General features: G+C 36.4%; 1 protein-coding gene across 2 annotated transcripts; it reads left to right on the top strand.

Annotated features, from left to right (window-relative positions):
- The first annotated feature begins 6461 nt into the window (after positions 1 to 6461).
- cep55l (centrosomal protein 55 like) lies at positions 6462 to 22202 on the top strand. 2 transcript variants are annotated; one of them, XM_024285792.2, is made up of 12 exons: positions 6462 to 6869; positions 7339 to 7534; positions 7620 to 7727; positions 10197 to 10349; positions 15375 to 15428; positions 17365 to 17497; positions 17571 to 17698; positions 17916 to 18088; positions 18211 to 18334; positions 18405 to 18476; positions 19149 to 19274; positions 20803 to 22202. In XM_024285792.2, exons 1-12 carry the CDS (start codon positions 6589 to 6591, stop codon positions 21007 to 21009), a joined length of 1755 nt encoding a protein of 584 aa, XP_024141560.2. In that variant the 5' UTR covers positions 6462 to 6588; the 3' UTR covers positions 21010 to 22202. The 2 variants fall into 2 exon arrangements, with proteins under 2 accessions (XP_024141560.2, XP_024141561.1); XM_024285793.2 differs by having other exon boundaries at positions 6463 to 6869; positions 7310 to 7534.
- The last annotated feature ends 1223 nt before the right edge of the window (positions 22203 to 23425 follow it).

Here is a 23425-nt window from a genome sequence, read left to right on the forward strand (position 1 = left end):
GATATAGATAGATTTCTAGATCTATCTATATCTAAGATATATCTCTAGTATATATGTCTAGAGATATATCTATATTTATAGATATGATATATCTATACCTTAACAGTAGCTATAGATCTAGAGATTGTTAGAGATAGATATCTCTATCTATCGACCTAGATGTCTCTATCTATCGACCTAGATATCTCTATCTATCGACCTAGATGTCTCTATCTATCGACCTAGATATCTCTATCTATCGACCTAGATATCTCTATCGACCTAGATGTCTCTATCTATCGACCTAGATATCTCTATCTACCGATCTAGATATCTCTATCTATCGACCTAGATATCTCTATCTATCGATCTAGAGATCTCTATCTATCGATCTAGATATCTCTATCTATCGATCTAGATATCTCTATCTATCGACCTAGATATCTCTATCTATCGATCTAGAGATCTCTATCTATCGACCTAGATATCTCTATCTATCGACCTACATATCTCTATCTATCGACCTAGATATCTCTATCTACCGATCTAGAGATCTCTATCTATCGACCTAGATATCTCTATCGACCTAGATGTCTCTATCTATCGACCTAGATATCTCTATCTATCGATCTAGAGATCTCTATCTATCGACCTAGATATCTCTATCTATCGACCTAGATATCTCTATCTATCGACCTAGATATCTCTATCTATCGATCTAAAGATCTCTATCTATCGACCTAGATATCTCTATCGACCTAGATGTCTCTATCTATCGACCTAGATATCTCTATCTACCGATCTAGAGATCTCTATCTATCGACCTAGATATCTCTATCGACCTAGAAATCTCCATCTATCGACCTAGATGTCTCTATCGACCTAGATATCTCTATCTATCGATCTAGAGATCTCTATCTATCGACCTAGATATCTCTATCTATCGACCTAGATGTCTCTATCTATCGACCTAGATATCTCTATCTATCGATCTAGAGATCCCTATCCATCTAAATATCTCTATCGATCTAGATATCTCTATCTATCGACCTAGATATCTCTATTTATCGACCTAGATATGTCTATCTATCAACCTAGATATCTCTATCTATTGATCTAGAGATCCCTATCCATCTATCTATCTCTATCGATCTAGATATCTCTATCTATCGACCTAGATATCTCTATCTATCGATCTAGATATTTCTATCTATCGACGTAGATATCTCTATCGATCTTGAGATCTCTATCTATCGACCTGGTTATCTCTATCGATCTAGACATCTTTATCGATCTAGATATCTCTTTCAATCTGGATATCCCTATCTATCGATCTAGTTATCTCTACTGATCTAGAAATCTTTATCTATTGATCTAGATATTTCTATCTATCGATCTAGATATCTCTATCTATCTAGATATCTATATCTATCTATCTAGATATCTCTATCTATCTATCTAGATACTGTATCTCTATCTATCGATCTAGTTATTTCTATTGATCTAGATATCTATACCTATGGAACTAGTTGTCTCTATTGATCTAGATATTTCTATCGATCTGGATGGATGGACAGATGGATAGAGAGATACTAGGTCCTGTAGGATCCAGCACCTTCATGTTGATGGGACTCCAGAAACACCAGCAGCTTTAAATATGTGCAGGTGTATTTTTATTGTTTGTGTTCTTCTTTATTGATGGTTTGTAAAAGCATAGTTTTGGCTATTTCTGTGGTAAAATAGCTGAAGTCCATTTTTTTTAATTTATTATTAAACATGGACATGAAAGTGCTTTTTAATGTCTCCTCTTTTTAAACGGCACAAAACACGGAAGGAAGAAAGAGGCATAATAAGCCCATGTTGTGGGAAGTTGTTAAGACTCTTCCAGAAGTGTATCGGAGAAAAACTCACAATTACCGACTTCTGCTCAGAATCAGTGTTTATTATCTTTGCTTTCTGTCCTTGATTTTTTTTTGCAAACAAGCTGGTGTCTCACAAGCTGTGAGCAACATTTCCAACAGTTTGAAAGCAAACAAACATAGCGATGATGTTGAGAATGCTCGATGATGAAGACGAATAAAATCGCAGCGATTCAGTAAAGTTTTGCCCCAGATAAATCAATCACACTTTTTTTTCCTTTTAGCCTGGGGAGGAGGCAGACTGTTGACTGGCAGATGGATTTCAGAGTTTCTCTGAGTAGATTTACAGTTTTCCAGCCTTTCACAGTATTGTTATCACAGAAGCTTTCATTTCTGTGCTCCAGCTCCGTTTTAATTTGATCCTAGTTAGGTATGTGTAACATTTAGACATTCAAGACTCCTTCAGTCACAACCCAATGTTGTAATTGGTGTTGATAGTGATCAAAAATAGCTCCATCTCAAATCATCTTCTGACACTTCTGTTCCATAGAAGAGTTAAACTCCCACTCCAATCATCTTTTGATCTATTTTATAAGCTTTCCGCATCATCTATTAATTATGATTATACTGCCTTTAGCCAAAATACAAAAATGTGTGTCATTCTCTGGGACATAATTTCTGCAGCAGGAGTTCGTTAGAAGTTCGCCTCTTGAGTTGTGGGAGGGACCGTAGATGTGGAGCAACCTTACCCTCCCTGTTGCTGAGAGCTCAGGGAACTTATGCTCCGCCCAAATTATTTTCTACATCACAAACACAATCTTTTTCAAACAGTAAACTGGTTCACAAAGATTTTAAAATAAATAATCAGAAATTGAATTTCAAGATTAAATGTCTGCATATATGTCCTTCAACTTCACAAAAGTATCACAAGAACATTCTAAAAACTAGAGTTGGCTATCCCCAATGATTTCCAGAATCGATTTGATTCTGATTTTTTTCCCCCAATTCTTTCAATCCTATAATTCTAATTCAATTCAATTTTGAGTCTACAGTATTTAAACAAGACATTTTGTTTGGAAACACAAAAATATGTTTCACTTTGGCCACAAGGTGGCACTATAGGATACACTTTGTTCCAGAAGAAGAAGAAAGTATGAGCAAAAAACTGTTTTATACCACAAATGGTTACTCTAAAAAACATTTAATTTAGTTTAAAAAATTAATGCCTATGAGTTTATAAAGAGCAATGTATGTTTAGGTCGACTAAGCGTTAGCCGTCCTGTGGGAAATCCCATTATATATTAGCATCAAGCTTTAGAATTAGGAGTTAGATTGATCTCTACTTTTATTGATCGATTATTGATCTATTAAGCTTAGATTGATTCAAACTGATTAATCACTTTTACTAAACCAGCCCTATTAAAACACCAATAACTCAATTCTCATCGGAGCTGGTCTTTAATAGGGTTATAAAGCAGTTCATGCTGGAACCTTGATTGGTTTTATATGAAAAAACTGTCACATTTTAGTAAGGATGGGTATTGATAAGATTTTATCTATAGTACTCCTCTTATTGATACTGCTTTTCATTCTGTATCTTTATCGAGGGAAAAGAAAAATGACAAACTATGTAAAATGAAAACCTTTTATTTTAGAACAAATTAAAACACAATATATTAATTTAACGTCTTTTGCAACAGTAAAATAAAATTATTAATAAATACTAACGTCTCTTTGTATTAATAACTTGCACACACAAAAAAAAAAACAAATGAAACCAACAAAGCTTCAAATATTAACAAAAATCCAGAGAATATCAACAGTGGAAATAGAAATACACAGTAGTAGTTCATATTTAATAGTGTGTAATGTTGAAGTTAAAACAAATGATGTAATTTAATTAGGGTGGAATCAATTAAAGAAAATGTAACCAATTAATCGCAAATCTGAGAAAAAATTAATCATGATTATTATTATTTTAGTTATAGGATTCCGTTTAGTTTGTCACAAATACAATCATTTTCAAACTATTTTTTTTTGTTTGCTTTGACTTATGATTTGAATAAGGACATACTCAAAAATGTAATTTTGTGCTTAATTTTCTCTATATGTATCCATAATCATCAGAAAAATACCACAAAAACACCTTAGAAACACTACAAACATCAGACTGGGTCTTTAAATAAAACTTTACATTTCATGTTTTCCATCCTCCTTGACCCAAAGCTGCTCCCTGCTGAAGTCAAACATTTCTTCAGGATCCAAACAAGCTACATGTTTACATTACTACACGCTGCAGCTTCTAATCTAACCTTGTCTAATGAGGATGATCTGGCTAATGCTTTGCGGTTATACGCTGGGGCTGTAAAGCTCTTTGCTGAACTGTCTGTGGGCTTTGCCATCACAGTACAGTGTGAGTGCACGCCATGCCCCTCACAGGTCATTGACCCATCTGCAGGCAACGGGAGCAAGGCCAGTCAATGATGCAAGGCAGGAGGAGGTCTGCTGCAGAATAGCCGCGCTTGGACATGGATCACCAGGCGGTTGATCCATAAGCTATTCCATTTCCCGGCCCTGATGAGGACACCCAGTGGCAACCCGAGAGTCTGACAACCCTGAGAATCCACGAAGAGACAGATGGTAAAAAGGAGGTGACATTTTTTGCACCGTTCTGTCCAGATAAATTATACGCCTTCCACAGATTTTGCCCGGTTGCCTCATTTGGAGGCTTGTTTCTTGTCATGCTGTTGTCTCCCTGCAGACTTCAATTAGTCTGCTGAATAAACCTTGAAGGGAAGTGGTGTTCAGTTGCTGCACGTCAGATCTGACTAGAGCTCTGTTGCACCAAAATGATGAGGACGCTTCATCACTCTTTGTCAGTCTTTACGTTTCTTGAAAGCAGTTGTGTACACGACTTTCCCAGAATGCAAGAGAACAAAATGTACAAGAGACGATCGAGGACATCCATAGTGTAACACTCTGTACATACTCCTTCACTAACTGACCCCCATTCAGTAATCATAACAATGTGAAAGCTAGTTTGTTGTCAGAGTACTGTTGAAAAGGTCTACCATCCATCCATCCATCCATCCATCTTCTTCCTCAACCTCGTCCCGATGAGTGGAAGAACGTCTACTAGTACTCACAAAAGTACATTGAACTCTTGCTACTGCCTTTTTGGAACAATAGAAAACATGTTGAAACACTTTAACAGAATGTGATTATTGGCCAAGGGGTGGTCATGGTGTAGAGCACATGTGTCAAGGTCAAGGCCCGGGGGCCGGATCCGGCCCTCCCGGAAATTATATCCGGCCCTCCAGATCATTTTATTCTATTGGTATTAATGGATCGATGTTATCTTGCGCTTATTTCTAACTTGTGCAATTTTACAAAATATATATTTTTTATCATTCATAATTATGTTAAAAAGTTATGGTTTTAGTGGTTTAAAAAATTGGCATTGTGCTAGCTTTTTGGACTATTTTGGCATTTACTAAGATTTTTTTAGGCTGTTTTGGAGTTTAGCTATTATTTCAGCTACATGCTGTTTTGGCTAATTTAGGTTTTTTTTAAGACTGTTTTGGAGTTCAGCCAATATTTCAGCTACATGCTAGTTGTTTTGGCTAATTTAGGCACTTTTTTGAAGTTATTTATGCTGTTGTGGAGTTAGGCTAATATTTACACGCTAGCTGTTTTGGCTAATTTAGGCTTTTTTCAATTTTATAGACTGTTTTGAAGTTTAGCTATTTTTGAGCTACATGCTAGTTGTTTTTGCTAACCTAAGTTTTTATTTATTTATTTATTTTTTCAGTTTTTTTAGCTAATTTGGCATTTAGCTAATATTTTAGCTTGCAATCAGTTTCAGCGTCTCCATCTATAAGCTCTAGCACCTTCAGCTGCCAAATTCAACTTACGGCCTTCACACTAGCATTCTCACAGGTAGTGCTATATATCTAGTTCATAATTCTGTTAAAGAGTTACGGTTTTTAAGTTTTAAAAAATGTGGTCTTCACTTCCTAGAGCTAATATTAGTGTGATATTTTTCCCTCCCTCTGGGTTTACTATTTTTCAGGGTTCTATAATAAAATAAAAAGTATTTCTTCCCTCACTTATGACGATCAGCTATGACAGAAGGCCAGCTTTTTCTTTCAAGTTCAGAGCACATGTCCATTCCTTGCCGCACCGAGGTTTTCAGTTATCGTAACAAACCAGTTTCTTGAAGATTTTTACAACTTTTTTTTTTTATTATTAATATTTCTCTCATGGGAATGTCTCACTCACGGATAAACAGGTATTGAACAAAATTGTGTTTTTAATTCTGCTAGCTGCAGCCTTGGACAGGAACTCTGTGACTTGAGGAAGTGTCAAGCTGCAGTAAAAACTCTGAAGCTAAACTTTACCATACCAAAGATAAATATACAAAATGTATCACATAAAAACTGACATACAGTGTTTTATATATATATACATAATCTTAAAGCTATATTTTTAACTTACAATGTTACAATGTTTCTTTTCTCAAAAATTAGATTTACAAAAGTGATGTAGGTCATTTCTGACTGTAAAAATTAATAAATCTCTTCGAATTTTGTAATTGTGGAAGACATTTTTTTCCTCAACATGATAGATTGTTACTTTGTCACAGGACGAGCCGGTTTTTGGTGTCCGTTGAAATGCGCTGAGAAATTCTTCGTTTTCAAAAAACCGCCCACGGCACCAAACTTTGGGCAACAGAGCAAACAAACCCACCATGTGGAATTTATTTTATGATTTCAATAAAATCAATGATAGCGTTAAAAAAAATTTAAAGTTGTTATTTAGTCTTCATTACTTAAAAATATTTCGTCTCCGACGTACCGCCCAACATTTCTGCCCCGCCCGGAGTGATAAACAGACGTACCCCACCCAGCATCACGGACGTGACGTCACCGCGCTCCAATTCAAACTTCAGGAACTGAAAGTGTTGGTGAAACACAACGGCCTCTCTCGATGCAGGCTGGGAAAAGTGTACATTTTCAGCGCTATATCTTGGTAAGTGTTGCTCTTTTTGTGTTTGTATGTGAGAATAAGTTTTATTTTGTGTCTTAATTTTGATTATAGCGGCCAATTGTACAAAATATGTTGTATTTAATGAAAACAAACGGGTGCACTGAAGCTTCCTGTGTGTTGTCAAGTCAAATTTTAAGTGGTATAATTCAAAATACATTTTTCTTAAAAATATCCCACCAACATACATACAATTATTCGTATATATATTTTAATCATATGAGGAAATTATATTTTTGTGACCTATTTTTTTTTTTACATTTTTGAATTAATTAAAAACAAAATAATAATAATAATAATAAAAAAAAATTCAGCTCCGATTTTTTTACTTTTTTTTTACTATGAACATTTTGTATGCATTTTACATAAATATTTTGAATGTAAATTTAGACAGTACTTTATTTATAAAAGCTGTGTCTCTCCAGATCACTCCAATCATTTAATCTCCAATAAGGAAAGTCATGGCGTCCAAAGGTGCGAAAGAAACCATCGCTTCTAAGCTGGGCTTCAAATCAGGCAGTTCTGCCTCCAAGGTCGACGCAGAGCTGGAGAAAGTCAGGAAAGAAAATGCCCACCTGAGGAAAAAGATTGATGAACTGGCCAAGCGGCACGTCAGGCCACCGGACTCGGACAAAAGCAAGCTGCTGGAGGTAAAGGAGATGCTCTCTGACATTTAGGAATTGCACTTCCTCTCGGCTCTGTCTGCTATCCTAACGTGTTTGTTCTTTCTCTTAGAGGATTCTCTCGCTTGAGACGCTGCGAGAGCGGAACAATCAGCAGTTGCTGGGCAAAGAGCAGGAGCTGGAGAGTCTCAGGCAGCAGCTGTCAGCTAAAGGAGGAGAGGTTTGTGTATAGAGATTTCCTTTAAAACATATCGAGAAAATTAGGTGTTTTTGAGTATTTCTTTACTCTTATTGTTCTGAATCAGAAGCAGATGTAAAATTTCAGCTTAAAAAAAGAATGAAGCAAACTCCCTGCTCCGCCCGTTTCTGATGCTTCCACTTGTACCCGTCCATAGCTCCAGTATTTTCTGCCTTTTTTTTTTTTGCACTTGTAATTTTAGGTTGGGGCTCTAAACTAGAAGGAGAGTATGTAATCAGAGGGGCGACGGAAAGTGGGGGTGGGGTTGCTCTGCGCCAAAGATCCCGCCCACAAGTCAAAAGCAAATTTCTAGTGAACTGTTGCTTCTCTGCAGAAAATGTTTCTTCGAAAACGATACAATTTTTTTGGCTAAAATAGCATGATTAAAAGAAATTTACAGCAACTACAGGTGGGAATCGACCTCATGATTCGATTACAATTTAGGAGGCACAAAGGATTATTTTAATGGTCGACTAATCACAGATTATTTTTTACGATCAGTCGACTAATCAGGTCATGGGCAAACCGGATGTAAAGCACACATCTTAACCATCGTTAGCTTAAAACTAATTAAAAACTAGATATGTAGCATTACCTACAATAATGCTGGTGTGAATGCTGTAAGCTTAATTTAGTCGCTTAAGATGTTAGTGCTAATAGCTGAAGATGGTGAAATTGATAGCTAAAAATGCTTAAGTTAATAGCTGAAATCTCTGAAGCTAATAGCTGAAAACGCTAAAGCTGATAGCCAGCTAAAATATTAGTTAGATGCCAAATTAGCCTAAAAAGCTGAAAAGAGTCTACATTAGTCAAAATAGCTAGCATGTAACTGAAATATTAGCTACACTTGAAAATAGCCTAAAAACAAAAAAGCCAATATCTAGCATGCAGCTGCAATATTGGCTAACCTCCAAATTAGCCTAAAAAGCTAAAAGAAAAAGGCCTAAATTAGCCAAAACAGCTAGCATGTAGCTGAAATATTAGCAAAACTCCAGTTTAGCCTAAAAACTGAAAAACATTCTAAATTAGCCAAAACAGCTAGCATGTTGCTAAAATATTAGCTAAACTCCAAAGCAGCATAAAAAACCTTATTAAATGCCAAAATATTCCAAAAAGCTAGAAGAATTATATTATAACTTTCAACACTTACTACACTCTGACTCCATAAAATACAAAGTTATGACTAATCAACTATTAAATTAGTCATAGACTATTTAAAAAGTCGATTAGTTGTCGATTAGTCGAGTAATCGTGGCAACCCTACTTCAGATCAACATCAAAAATGGTTTTTGAAGACATTTAGGTTGTTGAATTTTTTAAAAACTTCATAATTAAAACATTTTTTTTACATAAAAATAATTTCCATAGGGGAGTTTAACTCATGTCAAACAAAATAGTGTCTAGCTAGCCGCATATTGTAATTTTGCAAATCTGTTGTGTTACCTACATATTTAATTTTGGTGTGACATATCTTACTCACCACGTGACTTTTATCCAATTGATCCTTGACATTATAAATGCCAAAATGCTTCTAAACGGTCGTTTTAAGTGAAGTCGAGGCTGGTTGGATGAGATCTGGTTTTTGTGCTATCTAAAGAGTGACAAATAAATTCAAGTTTAGCTTTGCTTGTTACTTTTTCTTTAAATCATTAACAATTTTTCAATTATTTAAAATTAATTAAACGATTCAGGGTCTTTTATCAATTTATCTAAAAATCATTTTTCCCCACCACTAATAAAAATAGATTTAAAAAAAAGTAGGAATTTAAAAGTCAAAGTTACTCAGAAATTCCGACCCAGAATGCACCTGGAAGTACAAAAACTGTGACGTTCCTGAAAACAGAACCACTTTCTCAACTTGTAAAAACTCATTTTTGGTGTATTAACTGCATGTGTTTTTGCTGGCAGCAGACAACTGACTGAGAGAAAAAAAAAGAGAAAAAAGTCACACTGGAATTCCAATGAGCTGCCACAAACATTTGGTGAGAAATTGCTTTTATCCCGTCCTGACAGCAGCTCAGCAAAGTGAAGCTTAGACAACTGAAACTGCATCCCAACACCTGGCGTCATGCGCTGTTCGCTTGACATTTCCAACCTGTTTGTGTGCATCTGCTGGAATTCTTGACTTTTTTTTTTTTGCGTTTGCTGTAAAAAAAAAAAAAAAAAAAAAAGTGACAGTTGCTTATCCTCGTTTAATCCCTCCCCTGTTGTTGCTGCTCTTTTGAGTCCGAGCAGCAACAGGCTGCATCGTCCAGGCGGGTTATCGGCGCATTAATCATCCCCTCCTTTATCCTAAAGTTTAATCAACGCAAATGCTAAGTGGGAAATGCCAGCCGTGTAATGTCAGTTATGTTAGGAGGATAATTGTATGGAAAACAAATTTAGCTTGTCACTGCAGAGTGTAGTTGAGCTCTTGCCTTTTATGTTTGTTTTTATTTTTTTTTTTTTTTGGTGGTGGCATCACTGCAGGCCCAGTTGGAGCAACGGAAGAAAGAGGCGGAGCTTAGAGACGGCTTGTTGCAGAGTTTGTCTCAGGAGACGGAGAATCTGAAAAACAAGCTCGCCACGGTTTCCGCTCGGTGCCAGTCCCTGGAAACACAAGGGGTAGGTTCACCCTAACGTGGCGCTCTGACGTAGCTTAATCCATTGAGTGTTTGAAGCCTCGTTTCCACTGAGCGGTTCGGCACAGTAAGGAGTGGTACGGTCCAGTTAATTCTGGGGAGCGTTTCTACTCACTTAAGCCTCGCTTCCACTGAGCGCAAAAACCCGACGGGGCTCCCTAGAGGTTTGGTACTGTTTAATGCAGGTGTGTCAGAGTTGAGGCCCGGGGGCCGAATCTGACCCTTCAGGTAAATATATCCGGCCCTCCAGATCATTTTATTTTATTGTTATTATATTCGATTAGTCGAATAATAGTCAGTGACTAATTTAATTGTCGATTAGTCCTTGTTTTATATTATATGGAGTCGGAGTGTAGTAAAGTTGAATGTTATATTAGTGTTATGCTAGCTTTTGGACTATTTTGGCATTTTTTGGCAAGTTTCAGTAAGGTTTTTTTAGGCTATTTTGGAATTTAGCTAATATTCCAGCTCAATGCTAGCTGTTTTGGCTATTTTGAAATTTTATTTCAGGTCTTTTTTTAGGTTTAATTGGAGTTTAGCTAATATTTCAGCTGCATGCTAGCTGTTTTGGCTAATTTAGAATTCTTTTTGTTGTTGTTTTTTTTGGTATTTTGGAATTTAGCTAATATTTCAGCTGCATGCTAGCTGTTTTGGCTAACATAGGCTTTTTTAGGCTAATTTGGAGTTTAGCTAACATTTCAGCTAAATGCCAACTGTTTTGGCTATTTTTTTAATTTAATTTCAGGTCTTTTTTTAGGTTTAATTGGAGTTTAGCTAATATTTCAGCTGCATGCTAGCTATTTTGGCTAATTAAGAATTTTTGTTGTTGTTGTTTTTTATGGTATTTTGGAGTTTAGCTAATATTTCAGCTGCACGCTAGCTATTTTGTCTAATTTGGGTTTTTTTTGTTCTGATTTTTAGTCTAATTTGGAGTTTAGCTAACATTTCAGCTACATGCTAGCTGTTTTTTTTAGGCTAATTTGGCATTTAACTAATATTTTAGCTGGCTCCTATCCTCTTCAATCTCAGCTATCTATTTCCGGGTTTTCTGTTATCGTCACTAACATCTTCAGCTGCAGATAATCCTAGTGTGAATATGTCTTCTTTTTAGTTATTTTAAAGCTAATGATGTTAAGATCTGTGTTACATCCACTTTGCGCATGTCCCGATTAGTCGACTAATCGGAAAAAATAATTGGTGATTAGTCTACTACTAAAATAATTATTTGTTATTAATGATCCGATGCTGTCTTGCGCTGATTTCTAGCTTATGTAGTTTTGACAAAATATATTTTTATGGAAAGTAAAATATTGAAAGTTATTTATGGTTTAAGATGATTTATTCTGGAATAATATTCCTTTTTTGTATTATTTATAGTTATGTTAAAAAGTTTCCTTTTTTTCCTAGTTCTAAAAATGTAGTTTTAGTGTGTTCAATAAATGTTTATCCTGTTTGGTCTGACCTAAGATGTCATTTGGATTTTGGTTTACACTGGAAACGCTTCATTTTATGCTCAGTGGAAATGAGGTAATTGAGACCTAGAGTGTGACGTTACCCAAAGAAAATAAGTTGCTTCTGTTTCCAAAGAAATGAAGATAATTAAGTTATTTTTTTTTTGCCGTGTTGGAACCAGACACTTATAATAATCTTTTGTAGTTATTTTTAAATTTGGTGGGACTCCAACTTTTAATTTTCCCTATATTCTAGATCATGGATGGGCTAACTTTTTGACTCGTGTGGCCACAGAGTTTTTAAAATTTTACCGGAGGGTCGGACTAGAATCAGATACGTGGCGTGTTTTGGTAATCCGCGAAAAAATAAGGAATCTAGACGAAAACATGCTTTCATTCTGATGGGAAATTAAAATATGAAGATTAATTGTATTTATTTTAATTTAAAAACTGTGGCTTTTGTTCTTAATGGGTTGAAGTCCCTCATGGAAAAATGCAAAGTTAGAGAAATGCTGCGTTCATGTGGTGTCGGAATGATCAGAAAAATGATTGTCTGACTCAGAAAACACACATGAACGTGAGAAAACAACAAATGTTGAATGCAAAATAACTTCCTGCACCTAAACAAAGGTCAATTATTTGATTTGAGTGTGATTTATGGGGAGACATGAGTATTGCAGGGCAAATAAAACATTATTGAGGGTTATCAATAGGATTTATTACCGTTGGGCGGGTTAGATTAGATAGTTTTACGTGACTATGGCCCCTGGGGGGTAGTTTGCCTTTTCCTGTTGTAGAAGTTTGAGACTTTTGCTGTCATTAGATTGACCTTTAATTCAATTATAAATATTCCAACTTATGTGTGATGATTCCATAAAAAAATAATATTTCACTTTTTTATTTGAGTGACAAAAATATTTACTTTTTTTAAGCTAAGTTCTTATGTGTATACATAAATAAAACCTGATGAAGGAGCCAAATTATTATTATTAAATATAAAAAGTTCAGCGTTTTCAGACCACTAGTTTTTCACCATATATTTGTTGGAATAAATCTGCTGTACACACAAGAAGTGCTTATTTATGACACACCTTAGTATAGTAAAGTCATAAACTCTTCAAATAGTTTGTTTTCACTTTAGAAAATGTGACCTTCATGATCAGGAAAGATGAGATAAATATCCTTGCAGCTTGTTTTACTTATATTTAAACTGAAATCCTATAAATTAAATAGTTATTTTTTTTAAATAAATACATATGTTGTGTAGAAACTTTAAGGTAAATATTGCTTTAGTAGATATTGATTTAAAAAACATTTTTTGATTGATTTTTGTAGGTTGTTTGGGCATGTTGCTCTAACATCCACCAGGGGGCAGTGTTTTCTCATAGAACTAAAATCAGAGCCTCACACTTGCATCAAGCTACATTACTAATACAGTTTACATACTTACATATTCATAAATGGATAACAAATATTTAAAATGAGAACAGAATAATTGGACATTAAAATGTTTCCATATTTAAGAGATTAAAAACGTTATTTAAACAAGAATGAAGAATCAGTGGTCTCTGTCTTGCAGAAAGAAAAAGTCAGAATCTTTCTTTTAATTATTATTCCCTGTAACCGCACGCCCGATCAAGAAGCTGAGACGGATCTGAACCATAACGGTGGATAAAGCTGATCTAACCCAAACTGGGAAGCAGTTCCACAGAAGGAGGATCTGCCTCCTGCTCTCCTTTTAGAACCTCTAGGAACAGGAAGTAAGCCTGAATTCTGAGTGTTTGGATAAAACAGGACTGAAGATGTCCTTCACCTGCGAGCTCTGAAAGAATTTGAAGTGTGAATTAGGGCTATTAAAATAGTCGGTGACTAATTTAATAGTTGATTAGTCATTACTTTATATATATGGAGTCAGAGTGTAGTAAAGTTGAAAGTTATAATGGCATTCTGCTAGCTTTTTGGACCATTTTTTGCATTTATTAAGGTTTTTTTAGGCTATATTGGAGTTTAGCTAATATTTCAGCAAAATGCTTGCTGTTTTGGCTAATTTAGGATTTTTTTCAGTTTCTTTTGGCTAATTTTAAGTTTAGCTGATATTTCAGCTACATGCTATCTATTTTGGCTAATTTAGGATTTTTTCACTTTCTTCAAGCTAATTTTAAGTTTAGCTGATATTTCAGCTACATGCTATCTATTTTGGCTAATTTACGATTTTTTCACTTTCTTCAAGCTAATTTGGAGTTTAGCTGATATTTCAGCTACTAGCTATTTTTACTAATTTAGGGTTTTTTTTGGATCTTTTGGAATTTAGATCATATTTCAGCTACATGCTAGGTATTTTGGCTAATTTAGGATTTTTTTCAGTTTCTTTAGGCTAATTTGAAGTTTTGCTGAAATTTCAGCTGCATGCTAGCTATTTTGACTAATTTAGGATTTTGTTTTTATTTTTTAGGTTATTTTGGAGTTTAGCTAATATTTCAGCTACATGCTAGCTGTTCTGACCAGTTTAGGCTCTTTTTTTGTTTTTATCTTTTGGAATTCAGCTAATTTTTTAGCTGCGTGCTAGCTGTTTTGGCTATCTTAGGCTTTTTTCAGGTTTTTTAGGCTAATTTGGCATTTAACTAATATTTTAGCGGGCTATTATCAGCTTCAGCATTTTCAGCTATTTGCATAAGCGATTTCAGCTATCAACTTCAGCGTTTTTAGTTGTTAGCACTAGCATCTTCAGCGGGCAAATTCAGCTTACAGCATTCACACTAACATTATCACAGGTAATGCTATATATCTAGTTTTTAATTAGTTTAAAGACGGTTAAGATGTGTCCTTTACATCCACTTTGCCCATGACCCGATTAGTCGACTAATCGGAAGAAACAATCTGTGATTAGTCGACTATTATAATGATCGTTTGTGGCAGCACTAGAGTGAATTTTTCTCGGGGTGTTGGTTCCTGCCGTGTTCAGAAGCCATTTTACTGTTTGAACGTCCTGATGAGTCTGAGCCTGAAAACAACAGGAGCTGGTTTTGCAGCATTGCAGTGAGAGCGGACAGGCCCGACCTTCAGCAGAATCAGGAATGCAGTTGGAGCATTTATTTAAAAAAAATCCTGCTGTTCTCATTTATAGAAATAAAGGAATTCATTTTTAGGAAAAAATAAATTAATCTCTCCACTGTTATGTGACGTGAGCTCGCTGATGAGTCTGGAGGTTGCCTGTGTGGGATCAGGCGTGCAAACCTCTGGGTCACGGTGACCCAACAGCATATCAACATCGCTTTGGGGTCGGCGGTTAAAAAAAAAAGTTTCACTTGCACCAGCTTATTTTTCTTTCATTATTAAAAATTAGCTTTAATAATTTAAACGTGCGAGCCTGTGGTTTAATTTCTAGACCTACATCTTTGCATCTGTGGAAATTTTCACCTGAAGGACAAGCAGCAGAACGGAAACGCGACAGTCGCTGGTTCTAGAATCACAGATTTCCATTCAAACTACAGAAAAAATAAATCAATTGCAGGCTATTTCTGTGAAAAAACTCTGTTTTTATTCTGTTCTTTGCTCAGAGTGGACAAGCCCCCCCCGCAGACCTGGCTCTGGTCCAAGATCAACTGAAAGACGTGAGTCCAGCCTCCAGATTTAATGACCGTTTCTGTTCGGCGTCCGTGTTTGTGCTCTAATCCTTCCCATTTCTCTTTGTACGATTGTTATTTTGCACACAGCAGTTGTATAACTAAGACCTGGTTTACATCCATTATAAAAATAGACAATGTTACTAAGCCGAGGGGGTCACAATTTAGGAAAATGGAAGCTAGAGGGGAAAAAAAGACCTAAAATCAAATTGAAAAAAATGGCAAAATAGGAGCACTAAAGATTTAATATGAAGTTCCCTTTTAAGGTTAAATCCGAATCTTCTATACGTTTTAAGGCCTCCCTAAAAGGCTGTTTTAACACCTCTTTGCTTTAAGACTTTATTCCTTTAGTTTTGTACCATTTGTAAGTTTTATTAAAGTTACTCTTGGTTACATGTAAAAATATATATATATATTCCAAAAGATAAAACTGGGCGATATACATTTATTTTATTTCCATATCAGACAATAATTACATATATCATAATATAAACTAAATAACTATGTCGACGTCTGGAGACATTTGCACATCGTCCAGTCAGACTGCCCCCACGCGACCTCGAAATGTGTCAAAATGGGCCTTTTACCAAAGTCAACTTCACAAAGACATCCGGTCGACATAACATTTCAATTTTCCTTAAAACTCCAGCATGAGAGCAGATTTTCTTTACCTGTCACTCATTTATCCTGTATATATGATACACTTCTTATTTTTTCTCCGTATTTCATTATTAGTTACTTCAATATTATAAACCTCATTTTTGTGTTTTAGTTTTCATTTGAAACGAACATAGAAGGACGACTATTTCCTCAGGTTATTGTGACTGAACATGTCCAATCTGTTTGTCCAATACAAATAAAACTAAAAAATATTTAAAAAAATAATAATAATCTTACATTTATTTAAAGTAGTACCATTTTTACTCCATAGAAGATCAACTGTCAGTGTTTCTCAGTCACCTGAGAACCAAACAAGCTGCAGGATTCTTATTTTAACTTCACAGAGATAACATATTTAAGGATCTCTACAAATGAAAACATTTAGTAGATTTAAGTTTTTTATATTGTTGTTCTGGAGGAAAAATTTCAGCGTCGCACCACTAAAATTTAGCTTGTATTATGTCCAATTTCCTGGAGTCTAATGTAATTTCGACACGAGCTACAGTATGTCTGAATTCCTTCACTTCTCACTACATAGTGCGTTCACCTTTTTCTAAAGCTCTCCAAATCCACAGTTCCAGAATCGAGTGCACTAGAAATTTCCCAGAAGTCTTTGCTAAAAACAGTGTGCATCAATGCTTACTACATCAGAATATAGACCACAATGCATTGCATTTTGTGAGAAAAAAACGTATTTAAATGTAATTTTTCAACAAACTCCTCATTTTCATCATCAGAACATAGTGGGAAAAATAGATAAATCGATGTTGTAAAATGTTGATTCAATTTTCACTGTATGTAATCGATGACGTCATATTCATCGTTTAAAAAAACAAAAGTAAAGTAGTGATTATGGGGTCTGAATTGTTTTTAAAATCCAGGGCACTAAATTGTCCTAAATGGTTTATTTATTTATTTTATTCGCCAATTATGGCGTCACTGGTTTTCCAAAGTAAAAAAATTAATAAAGAGAAATATTTTTGAAGAATATTTGTGAATCTTCTGTGTTCCTAAGATGGAGGATTTAATAAATAATAAATGTTACTACTTTTATTTCATATGTCAAATCATTTAAATGCAGTGCATTGTGGTCTATATTCTAGTTAGCATTGATGCTAACTGACTTTCACAGAGGCTTCTGGGGAATTTCCAGAATTGATGATGCATTTTTTGGCTTAATACTGAAAAAAATAAAAAGGTAGAATTGAGTTTAAAGTTGTGGTGAATTTAAGTTGGTGTGTGGGTCTGTGCGTTCCTCCTTCAGGCTCTTGAGAAGAACCAGCAGTGGTTGTGCTACGACCAGCAGCGGGAAGCCTACGTCCAGTCCGTCGTCGCTCGCTCCGTGGAGCTGGAGCAGCAGCTGGCTCAGGCCAAGAAGGCCGAGAGCAGCTCGGAGGGTAACGGCGCAGCGTCGTATCGATGCTGATTAAGAGAAAAGCCTAGAAATCGTAGCTTTTATTGCTTCCTCAGGTTCTGATAAGGAGAATGACCTGAAAAGCCACTATGAGCAGAAGCTCTCCGAGCTGCAGAAAAGCCTGCAGAGGCAGAAGGAGGAGACCATCAGAGTCCAGCTGGAACTGAGCGCTCACAAGGAAAAGGTGATTCATTTTCCTCTTTTATTCAGATTCTTTTTGCTTACATTTTAATATCCTACACGTCTCCCCCTCTGTTCAGCTGAATCAGTATGCCGCCGAGCCTCCTCCGTCCTTGGATTCAGACATCTTTATAATTGATCTGCAGAGTTTGATTGAAGAACCGAGCTGACGCCGAACTGCTTCCCGCTCGCTCTGAGTTTTTGTTTTCCCTTTCCTGCAGGCCTTGAAAGCCGAAGCTGAGCTGCAGAAAAGGAAGGAGGAGGCGGCGCTGCTGCAGAGGAAGTACGAGGACGAGTGCGGCGAGTGCTCAGCCGCTCAGAGGAGGTGCGAGGAGACGAGCAGAGAGCTGCAGGAGGCCAGGATGCAGCTGCAGGCGGAGCGCGCCGGCAACAGGTAGAAAGGGAGTCTACAGTGAGATCAACAGATTCTCCATGAATCAAACCGTGATGAGAAACTTAATTAAACCTTTTTCTGGTAAAGCTGACAGTATTTATGTGGGTTTCCCAAACATGCAGACACGCTGTGCACGATGAAAGAAAGGTGTCGTCTGAGCGGGCTGACAGAATGAAAGCCGAACTGGACAGTTTGAACGTCAGATTGGAGGAGGAGAGGAGGAGGTCTGCCGAGCTCCTGCTGCAGGTAACCCGTCCTGCACAACGTAAACCCACTACCGTCTTAAACCGCGCAAATAACCTTTCTTGTCTTGAAGCTCAACGTCCTGCAGAAGTCTCTGCTGCACCAAAACGAAGAGCAGAGGAGGATTGCAGCTCTGGAGCAGCAGGTGATTGACAAATTCATCGTAAAAGTCAATTACTTTGGTTTTAAAATGTGTTTTCTGAAATAGTTGTTTTAAACTTATCTCAAAAAGATTAAACTATTTCATTAAATAAATAGGGCTGTGAATATTAACGCATTTACGCACGCGATTAATAAAAAAGGATTAATAATATGTATATATAATATGTATTAACGCAAATTAATCGAAGAAACAGTCCACGGTGTGCGTTAAAACATTTCGTCAGGTATTATCCTGCTTATACCATTGTCACTTACAAAATAAATAAATATTCAATTGGTTTTTATTACTTTATTCTCGCTATTTTTGTGGTTTAGATCACTTTTTCGGAAAAAAATGACATTTTGATCCTTGGTCTGGTGCCATATAAATTTTACCTGGTAAAACATTGCGATTAATCCCAACACAAAAGTGCGATTAATCAGATTTTTTCTAATCGATTGACAGCAGTAATTCAAAATAAATGTTCTAAATGTAGAGTTTTTGTAGAATTTCATATTGTGATTATTCACAGATAATAATTGGTCGGCAAATACTGAAAAAAATTGATTAATTTTTTCCAGGTTTGCGATTAATTAGTTAATTTTTTTTAATCAATTCCCGACCCCATAAATAAACAATATAAAGGGTGTTTGTTACATTTCCTACCTTCTCCAGATCCAGCTCTCCACCAAGGACTTTGAGAGTGAGAAGCTGGACCGTCAGAGCATGCAGCAGCAGCTGCATAAGGTCCTGAAGGAGCTTCGCAGAGCTCGAGATCAGATTGCCAAGTTGGAATCTGCTGTAAGTGTTGCAACTCTGGAATAAATTCAAAACATGAGCGTCCGTTTCTTAAAGGGTAACTTTTTTTTTGTTCTTTTTTCCCTCTATAAATGGGGTCCTTACCACATTTTTGACAAATAAACTTTAATTCCTTGAAATTATAGTCTAAAACTGTTTGTGTGCTGCCCCCTACAGGTTGAAACGAGGTGTTACAGTTGAATTTTGTGATTGGTCGACTGGTGTCATTTCAGAAGTTTCACATCATCATGCTCTGCAGCTCCAGTATAAAAGCTCCGCCCATATTTGAATTTTGCAACTCTCTGTCGTAATCGTGTTAGCTTTAGCATGACTCGTAGTTTGTCAAAAATCTACTGGTTTGCATAACTTTCTGGTAAACTTGACAGTTAAGTAGCAGTGGTTGAGTCTAATTGGTGCTGAATCCAACAAACTCTGTCCTGGTGATGGATTTGCAAAGAAAATTTCTCTTGGAATTCTTTGCTTATTTCGTTAGCCATTGTTAGCTTATGATGCTAGTGTCATTTTACCACTCGGGTCCCTTTCGGTCTTGACTATGTGCGCCTGCTTTACTTACCAAGATTTAAACATATTTTTTAAATATGGAAAAAAACCAAGAAATAAATGTGAGAAAAAAAGTGAACCAAAACAAAACTATTATTCAAAAATACTGAAAATGATTAGAATTTTTTAAAACACAACATAAAAACCAGTAATATAAATTAGTGGTGCAAGTACGATTGTTTGGCACCCCCTTTTGACCCGCCCTCACTGGCTGAGCAGCTGCTAGATGCCCCTCCCCCTCTGCTCTTGCCACCCTGGTCAGAGCTGCAGTTGACAAACTAACCATTTTTTTAACAATGGTGGCTTTTCTGTTGGTTTTATCTCCATAGCAACCATTACATTTTTTGGTTGCCTTGTGGTGACAAACATGTCTATGTAATTTTTAGAAGAATTGGCAAAAGTAAATTTTTGGATTTCCTTAGCAACAGAGGTTTTCTGTTAACCACGCCCACATTTCTAATCTGCTCATATTGTATGATATATCGTTTCGTTCGGCTTGAGCTAGGGATTCATGCATTACATTTTCACAATATTACGGTGAAAAATGTGCGAGCAACATGGAAATGCATTTAATGAACGACACTATAATCGGCCGTCAAGGATTTCGCCAACCGGCGAGGGGTGCTGGGTGCTGGGTGCTGGGTGCTGGGAATGCGGCGGTAATGACAAAGTAATCGTATACTTAAATGTAACGCAACTTCATTATTATTATATTGCTCCCCTTAGACTTTACAGTACAAATACTCAAAGGTGTAGCTGAGAGGATATGGTTATTTTTTTTTTTTTTCAAAATAAAAGGTTTTTCAAAATAAAAGATTGTTGAAACTGAAAATAAAAGCCAATTGACTCAAGGACCGGTACCGGCCCGATCACTGGTGACCGCTAAACTATACCACCCATCAGAAACGCCAAACATATCAATATTTTCTCTTCATCTAAACCAGTTTGCTGTTTTTCTGTCTCATTTCAGAAGCAGCCAAGGTTTTCAGAGCCCAGTTCCTACAACAGCCTGGAGTTTGAGCGTCTCCGCGTCGACGACCCCCACGGCCCCCCGTCGCCGTCCAAAGTCATCAACCTGCTGGACGAGAGCTTCCTGGAGTGTCCAAAGTGTCGGGCGCCGTACCCCACCAGCCGCCACCGCGAGCTCCTGGCTCACATCGACTTCTGCTTCGCCTGATCCTGTCCTAACAGATCAGATCCTAGTGTGACACATTTAGATTTATCCTGAATCTTTTTTTTTTTTTTTTTTTTTTTTTTTTACGACAGCGCTGTCCAAGTGTTCTGAGCCGAATCTGGTTCCTGCTTCTCACAGTAGAGCTCGGTTTGCGGAACATCTGGAGGATTATGACCGTTGGAGAGGTGCAAGCTGGGAATTTTATTTTATTTTTTAAATGCAAGAATCCTCCAAAGACTTAAAAAAAATATGTTTAAGCTTATTTAGGGAGTTGAAAACGTACTTTTATTTTTTCCAAGTTTACTAAAATATTTATAGACATGAGGGTAATATTTTGAATTGATCTCAAATATACAGGAAGTGCGGGTATTTTTATGACTTTCTTCACTCCGAACTGTCAGAAATTTTTTTTTTTTTGTAATTTGGGAACACTCCAATTACTTCTCCCATTAAACACCACCAGACTACTGCAGCAAAAAAAAATTAAAAGTTTATTGTTGAATTTTTAAAGTTTACTAAGCTCTTATAGAATTTTTGTTCGTATTTTAAGCGAGGGACATATTTATTCTTTGGGCTTTTAAGTTTATTTTTCTCAAATGTTAGAAGTCTTTAAGTGAATTATGTAATGTTGTGAAATATTCCACCTTTTTTCCTGTGTAATCATTGTATTCTTCAGTATTTTACAACCACATAGAGCTCCACCGTAAAAGAATCACTCCTTTCAGTAATCATGTATAGAAGGATAAATGTGGATTTTTTTTTTGTGTGTGTCTTTAATATGTTGACGGAAGTCCTGGATTTATGTGGTTTATTTACATGGATCTTCTTGTCTGGTTTCGACTCGGTCATCCTCGCCGTCACATGTGTCGGTTTAGTGTCGCAGTCTTCCCTCGAATCTCTTTGACTTTTCAGACCTGCAGCCAGCCGTGTAAGTCTGGAATGAGATTTCATGAGTTAATTCCTTGTACTAAACTATTTACAGCCTGGATTACTGAAGGTCTCTGTAGGAGAAAAAGGTGAAGGTGTCTTCAGGACGGCGGCCTTGGCAATGTGACCAGGAATACTTAGAACAAACGCTTTATTTGTTTTAAAAATGTTTTATTTTGGTATTCTAGACAGGAATTTTTCTGAAATCATGCGTTTTGATGTGCTCTGTACTGTACTTGTGTGCAATAAAGCTTTAAATGGTCACAGACTGTCCATAGTGTTTTTGTCGGTTGTGTCTCAATAATACTTGCTATTTTCAATGACGAAATGTTATATCCCATTAGCTGCTTTTACTCTTTTAAACGTGTGAAATGATAATGTAACATTAAAGGGGCCCTACCATAAAAATCTGACTTTTTGAGGTTTTAAATGCATTTTACTGTTCAGTCCTCACTATAAAGAACCCCAAAGCCGTGTTTTGATCTGTTCTTGCATTTAAGAGTAATCCTCTAAAAACCTGCACTGTCCGCAGCAGCCCCTTGCATACCCACGAAACGAGCGGATGGAAACGTGCTGACGTAAGATCGTTTCAAACATCTCCCTCCAGGAGGAGTCGGTGCTGGAAGCTCCGCCCTCTGGCTTACACAACACTCAATCTATCCCCTTACCAGTGATAATAAGCGGAAAAAAAAAAGTTCATTTTAGATGCAGAATACCGTATATCTTCCAGTTGTGTCCTGTCTTCAGTAAATTCCACCTCAAATAGGTGTTTGTTACTTTTTCCGCGGCGCTACCTTAAGACGCTACCTTAAGACGCTACCTTAACACCAGGTCCCGCACAGCCGCGCAGAAGCCGCGTTTTGTTTGTGTTGTGAAAGAGTTTAGCGATGGCCAGACCTACTAAAGGCAGATATATCATATGTGCATCCATCTTTGAAGAAGTTTGGATTATTTTCATGGGAGAAATACAGAGACACGGAGTTTGTCTGGAATGACGTCATGACGCAGACAGCAGCAGCACGCGGCGGCAGGCGGAGCTTCAGGAATCGTTTTACTTCCGGGTAGGGAAAAATTCATGAAATATAACTAATATTTCATAAATAATTAGTTTTTTAGTGGTCTAAATGTAATATATGATCATATATATGGATATAGTTCACTCTGAAAGTCTTAAGATAATCAGGGTAGGGCCCCTTTAATATAGACATTTATCCAAGTTCAGGTGATTTTTAATTTGGAAATAAAACAAAAAAAATAAAAGATTTGAGCAGAAAATGTTAAAATAAAGCTAAACACATGATTACACTTGAGGTTCATTTTGCCTGTAAAATATCTGGTACATGGTCAATACCTTATTAAATAGCTTACTGGTGAAACTGAAATCTCATCTGATCATCTTTTGATATATTTTATGTTTTTTGCCAAAAAAAGAAAAAAAAACTCTTTCAAGACATATTTCTGCAGAGCGGCAATTGTTCATTAGGAATTCACC

This window comes from Oryzias melastigma, linkage group LG19, assembly GCF_002922805.2.
Source record: "Oryzias melastigma strain HK-1 linkage group LG19, ASM292280v2, whole genome shotgun sequence".
NCBI lineage: Eukaryota > Metazoa > Chordata > Actinopteri > Beloniformes > Adrianichthyidae > Oryzias > Oryzias melastigma.

What these genes read in the sequence shown, in the direction of transcription:
- cep55l (XM_024285792.2), top strand. Translation starts at nt 6,589, where the DNA reads ATGTGGAATTTATTTTATGATTTCAATAAAATCAATGATAGCGTTAAA. An exon ending in CTGCCGAGCTCCTGCTGCAG is followed by an intron (nt 18,335 to 18,404) that starts GTAACCCGTCCT and finishes CTTGTCTTGAAG; the next exon opens with CTCAACGTCCTGCAGAAGTC. An exon ending in TTGCCAAGTTGGAATCTGCT is followed by an intron (nt 19,275 to 20,802) that starts GTAAGTGTTGCA and finishes GTCTCATTTCAG; the next exon opens with AAGCAGCCAAGGTTTTCAGA.